The following is a 6,045-nucleotide window of genomic DNA, read 5'->3' on the forward strand; positions in this document are numbered from 1 at the left end:
GCCGGATCTGTCCTCCGGCGGAATGTAGACGCTGCGCACGTCAAACCCCGCCCTGAGCAGCCCAGGGACCTGCGGCAAGATCGCCTGGCCCGTGCCGTCCGTACCCTGCGCCCGTAAGGCGCGCATTGGGTAGCGTGAGGGCAGGGGAGCCAGGAGGCAATCACGGCGAAAGGAGGCTGGGGCCGGGTGCGCACCGCCGCTGCCGCATGGGGCGCCCTGCCGCGAGCGAGCAGCGGGCGGGGGCCCCTGGGACGCGCGGCGGGGCCGGGGGGCGGCTCGGCGGCAGGGCGGCAGTGCTGCATGCGTGGTCCCCGCTTGTCGTGCCCGCAGCACCGCCCGCGAAAGCGATGCACGGCGTCCCATTTGGATTGTCTACCCGCTCGCCGCCGATCCGACCCAGTAAGCGCAGGCCCACTCTGGATCTTGGCCCAACCCCGGCCCAAGGCTGCAGATATGGTGAGCATGGGGGCGAGGCCCCCCCGCCTCGCTCCTGGTCAACGCGCCAGTCAACATGCAGTGCAGCAAAAGTGCTCACCGGCAGGAACACCAGCAGCGGCCGCTCCTCCGCGTCCTCCAGCTTTGCCGGGTGCAGCAGCCGCACCTGGGGCGCGGGCGTACCCGCGGTGGCGGCGGGGGCGCGTCATGCTTTGAGGCGCCCGAGCCAGACACCTCCGCATTGATATGCCAGTTGGGCCCGATGGGCGCTCGCAGAGCAGCTGCTTTGCACTCTGCAGTACGTTGCCAGCCGCCCCATGGTAATTTTCCTAGCATAATGCTACAATTCAATCGTGCTCGCGGCTAACCATGCGCCGTGCGGCCGCCGACTGGGCCGTGGCGCATCTCCCTTGATAGTTAGTCAAGCAGCGCGCCTGGCTCCACCCCACCCCCGATTTCGCCACCCAGCCGTCGTGTCAGGGGTGGCTGCGGAGCACATTCAACGGCAATTGTAATAAGTCATGCACCTGGAACGGGCTCGCGCTGGCCTTGCAGACAAGCCTGGTCGTCCTGCTCCATCGCACTTGTTGCTGGAACGCGGGGCGCTGCAGCCTGCTCTGCATTCTTCGCTGTCTGTCAAAATTAAGTAATGAGTGTTGTAAAATCAGGCCGTGCTGTTGGGCTTGGCGACAAGATCAGCCCGTCCGCTGGCAGCGCGGAAATTGCATGATGCGCTTAGATATCAGGCAAAATGTGCAATACCGTTGATGTAGACAACCAGAGTCAAAAAGCGACGTCCTGAGCCGTGGAAACCTTGCAATCACCACCACAGGTCAACACTGCCCTTGTCAGCTGGCAAGCACACTAGGAAGGGGTGCTGAGGCGGGCACCCCAGTTGCAGCGCACCACGGTTGCAGAACGGGTGGCAGGGGGTGCCAATAGGTCGTGGGCTGTGGCCTTGCGCCTCGCGGGGCTGCACAGGGGCCGCATGGCTCAACGCGCCCAGGGCATGTGTGACGTCACTGCACCCGGCCTATGGTCGCAGAGCTTTGAGGCGCCGCCATCACTGCGGTTGCGACTTGCAACAACACACGAGCTGAACAACCCAACACAGATCACATCTTTGCTGGGACGGCCCCAACGGACGAGACCGAGCAGCAGATCTCATGGGTTGTGTACGCTTCCACGAGCACGGGGCGAGTGCGCCAACGTTTGCTGCTCATGCGGGGCAGCCTCTGGTGCCCGCAGCCTGCCCTGATAACGCTTAGCATTCCTGTTTGCTGCCTCCTGCCTCCACTGTTTGCTGCCTCCACCAGACAATCAGGCAGCCGGCACGCCTGCGCCGACGGCTGCGTCGCAATCGGTCGCAGGTGCTACTTGCATTTTCTGCTGAAAAACAGTCACGCCACATTGTCCGGAGCGTGCGCTTACACAAACCACAGAGGGCGGTCGAAGAGCGCGAAAGAGATCCTCATGCGCGCGCAGTGGCGCAGCGCCGGCCCATTCAAAGGCATGACCCGTAGCATTGTGTCAAACATATGGACACACTGAACCGCACATATTTGCAAGCTGCTTGTCAGGAAGCATCTGGGGGGGATGCACCTGCCCGCAGGACGGCCAGTGTCACCGCCCCGCACCCTGCGCATCGAGCCGCGCCTCCAGCGCCGCGATCCGCGCCAGCAGCGCAGCCTCCCGCTCCGCCGCCGCGTCGCTGACACCGTTCCCGCCGCCGTTCCCGCTGCCGTTCCCGGTGCCCGCCGCGGCCGGCTTTGCGAGCCGTGCGGCCTTCTCCATCGCCTGCCCGAGATCTGAGATCAGATCGTCAACGTCCTCTATGCCGCAGGCGATCCTCACGAGGTCGTCGGGCAGGCCGCGCGCGGCGCGCACCTCGGCAGGGATCGAGGCGTGGCTCATGTAGCACGGCAGGCTGATGAGCGAAACCACGTTGCCAAAGGACACGGTGACCTGCCAGGACACAGCGTGTGTGTTTTGCGACGTGGGAAGTGTCTGGAGTCGGCGCATGGCTTGACACGGAAAGCGTGCACTGTGCCGGCCGGTGCAGGGGACGCGCCTTCCTGCGCTTGCGCACGCACGTGGCGGGCGCACGGCGGGCCGCAGGGAAAAACACTCGCGCACCGGCCGGGGATCGAACCACCCACCTTGAAGAGCTTGGTCTCCTCCACGATCGCCTTGGACACCTCCACGTCCCCCGTCGTGAAGCTCAGCACCGCGCCGCCGCTGCTCGCCTGCGCCCGGTGCAGCTCCGCGCCCGGCGTGCCCTGGAGGCCCGCGTAGTTGATGCGCGTCACCAGAGGGTGGGCCGCCAGCCAGTCCGCCATCTTGGCGGCGTTGGCGGCGGCGCGCTCCAGGCGTAGGGCCATGGTCTTAAGGCCGCGGAGGGCGAGCCAGCAGTCCATGGGGGCCAGGCCCGCGCCCTCGGAGTTCTGGGGGTTGTTCGGGGGTGACGGGGTGGGGGGGTTTGACGGGAAGGGGCCAGGGGTTGGTTCAAGAGGGACGGCACGCAAGCGCCGATTTGTGATGCACAGCATGTGCATGCCATGCATTACACGCGCTCACACACATAGTCACACACACACATACACACGCTTATGCTCTTGGACGACCACCACCGCGCACCTGCAAGAAGTAGACCCTCTTGCCCAGCTCGGGGTCCCGCGTTGCCAGCATGCCCAGCGTGGTGTCCCCGTGGCCGCCGATGTACTTGGTGCCGCTCGTCATGCTGATGTCAGCACCTGGGGCCGGTCAGGCGCAAAGGGAAGGGGCGGAAACGCGCGAGTGGCGTCAGGCGCGCGCCAAGAGCTGACATCCCGCCACTGTTTAAGATGGGGCAGGAGGTGACCATTTATCAGAAGGGTGCCAGTGACTGCACACCCCTATAAACGCGGTGTAACCGGCGGCGGCGCGGCGCCTGCACCCACCCAGGTCGAGCGGCCGCTGGAAGAGCGGCGTCATGAAGCTGTTGTCGACGACCACGAGGGCCCCCGCGGCATGCGCGGCCGACACGATGGCCCGGATGTCGCAAACCTGCACCGCGGGGGTATCAGGAAGAATCAAATGGTGCGGCAGGACGGAGGGCCATCAGTGCGGGGTGGTTTGGAATCATGTGTGAATCAACGTTGTGCGCCGAAGGACGGTCGGGTCGGCTCTGACGCCACTTGAAGGCCGCCAGCGCTCTGGGCAGGCGCGTCGGCCCGCGAGCTTCAAGCACACGCGGCGTCGGCCACCGCCACCAGACTCACGCCCGCCGTTCGCCCGCGGGCGAGCGAGGCGCGCGAGCAGCATCTGGCCCCGCCCCCGCCATCACACCCAGACCCAACCCCCTGCGCCGCACCTGCATGCGGGGGTTTGTGGGTGACTCCACGATGACGAGCTTGGTCCTGCCCGGGATCATGGCGGACCGCACGGCACTGCGGGGGGGACGGTGGGAAAGGCGCGCGGCGCGGGGCGCCGGTTTGCGTCAGAGGGCCGGCGGCGCGCTGCGGAGGCTGGGCGCGCTGCTGGCGTGCATGCTCCCCCCTTCATGTGTGGGGTGCAGCAGCCAACCCGCCTGCGCAGCCGGCCGAGGGGCGGAGGGAGGGAGGGAGGGAGGGCCGCGCGCCGCCGCGGCTGGCCCCGCCCACCCATCCCCCCAACCCCACACTCCAAAATCTATTTACGCGCGCGAGCAAGGCGATCAAAAGATCACATCACATCAAGGGCGAGGCGGGGGGGCGCACCTCAAGTCCGTCATGTCCACGTTTGTGACGTCCACCCCGCACGCGGGCACTACGTTAGCCAGCAGCCGGCTCGTGCCGCCATAGATGTCATCCCCCGCCACGATGTGGCCCCCCGCCGCGACGAGCCGCGTGACGACGGCGATCGCGGCCATGCCGCTGGTAAAGGCAAACGCGCGGTCGGCGCCCTCGAGCGCAGCCCACTGCTCCTCCAGCATAGTGCGGGTGGGGTTGCCCGACCTGGTGTAGTCATAGGGCCCGAATTCGGTCGCGCCGGGCTGGGCAAAGGTGGCGGTCTGGTAGAGGGGCGGGCCGCTGGCCCCGTAGGGGTCGGTGACGCTGCCTGGCTCCGGGTGCAGCAGCAGCGTCGAGAGCTTGTAGCGCGGCGCCGCGGGGCGCGCCGCGCCGTTCGCGGCGCCGTTGGCGGCCGCGGCGGCGCCGTTGGACGAGGCGGCCTTGGAGGCGGCGAGCTGTGAGGGGCGGAGGTCGAGAAGGGGCGGGGAGGCCGGCGTTGGTTGGTGGGCGGTGACGCAGAGTTTCGGGTGGCCGATAGGCATGGACTTTAGCCGCTCTGTGCCCCCTCAATCTGTCCTTACAAGCTCACACGTACTCCTGCACGCTCACACGCAACTATCCTCTTGGTAAACACAAACACACACACACACACACACACACACACACACGTACGGGTGCTCTCGAACGAGCGGACCCTCCCGGCCCCCACCTTCAGGCCCCTGTACAGGTTTGGCTCCACGGGGATCATGCCGCTCGTCAGCCGCTGCGCCGCGACGCGCGCGCCCCTCTCCCCGGGCAGCAGTATCTCGTCCACCCCGGGCAGCGTCGGGGCCGCCTTCACGCGGTCGAGGACGGCCTGAGGGGTTGAATTTTGGGTGCGGGGTGTGCAGGGGAGGGGGGGGCGTTTGGGGGGTGATCTTGAGAGGCCGTGGGCGTGGGCAGGCACGCTGCCGCAACCGCGCCGCTGCCGGAGGGGCACAGGCCCCCGCCAGCCTCGACAAGGCAATCACACACACACACACCCTGCACACCCACGCACCCCGCCCTTTCCCCCAGAACAAAGACGCCACGCGAATAGAACTACATGCCTCCCATCGGCACCGCCGCTGCTACACACCCCACACGCCCCATCAGCCCGCGCACCTGCGTGCGTGCGCGTATGGCGTCCCTGTCCCCCAGCAGCTCGGGGTCCACTGCCAGCACCAGGTTGCCCCAGTTCTTCGCCTCCAGCTTGTCCGCCACCGCCGCGCCCACCAGCGGCCCCGCCAGCAGCTCCACCATCAGCGCCAGGTTGCTGCCTTTGTGGGAGCTGCGGGGGACGCGCCGGCGCCGACGCAAACGCGCACGCGTGACGACGCCTCGGGGCCTCAAACTCGACGCGGCTGCGTCCAAGGTTCAAGCGCATGCAAGATCGGCCCACCTCAACGTGGCGCCGCAGGCTCGGGGCGCGTGCAAAGGCGTGCCAAGCGGCGCGGGCGGGGGCTGCCCCCTCCCCTCTCACCCGTCAAACACGCGGATGGCGCCGCCGTCCAGGACCTTGGAGGGGTCCTCCGTGATGTTGCCCTCCGCGTCCTGTGCCACCCCCAGGGGGATGCTCCGGCCCGCGGTCTTGGCCTCGAGCACGCCAAACCAGGCGTAGGCCGCCGTCGCCATGTCCATGACGACGGGGGCGCCCTCTGTCGGCACGCCGACGGCGATGGGGTTGGTGCCGAAGAGGGCCTTCTTGGCGCCGTGGGGGGCGACAAACTCGGGGGACTGCGCGATCACAATGGCGATGAGGCCCTCGGCCGCGACCTAGGGAGGGGGGCGCGGGGCGGATCGGGGGCCGTGAGTGGCGGTGAGGGGGGTGCAAGGGCACGGG

At 67.7% G+C, this 6,045-nt stretch overlaps 1 protein-coding gene across 1 annotated transcript; it reads right to left on the reverse strand.

The window, feature by feature from the left end:
• Nucleotides 1-2,058: 2,058 nt before the first annotated feature.
• On the reverse strand, nucleotides 2,059-5,843 carry MNEG_13040 (cystathionine beta-lyase; the record flags this gene model as incomplete). Its single annotated transcript, XM_014038488.1, has 9 exons — nucleotides 2,059-2,400; nucleotides 2,595-2,879; nucleotides 3,073-3,188; nucleotides 3,375-3,480; nucleotides 3,788-3,863; nucleotides 4,173-4,639; nucleotides 4,894-5,040; nucleotides 5,328-5,493; nucleotides 5,686-5,843. 9 exons carry the CDS (start codon nucleotides 5,841-5,843, stop codon nucleotides 2,059-2,061), a joined length of 1,863 nt encoding a protein of 620 aa, XP_013893942.1.
• Nucleotides 5,844-6,045: the final 202 nt, after the last annotated feature.

The sequence above is a fragment of the Monoraphidium neglectum genome, assembly GCF_000611645.1.
Source record: "Monoraphidium neglectum strain SAG 48.87 unplaced genomic scaffold scaffold03589, whole genome shotgun sequence".
NCBI classification, from domain to species: Eukaryota; Viridiplantae; Chlorophyta; class Chlorophyceae; order Sphaeropleales; family Selenastraceae; genus Monoraphidium; species Monoraphidium neglectum.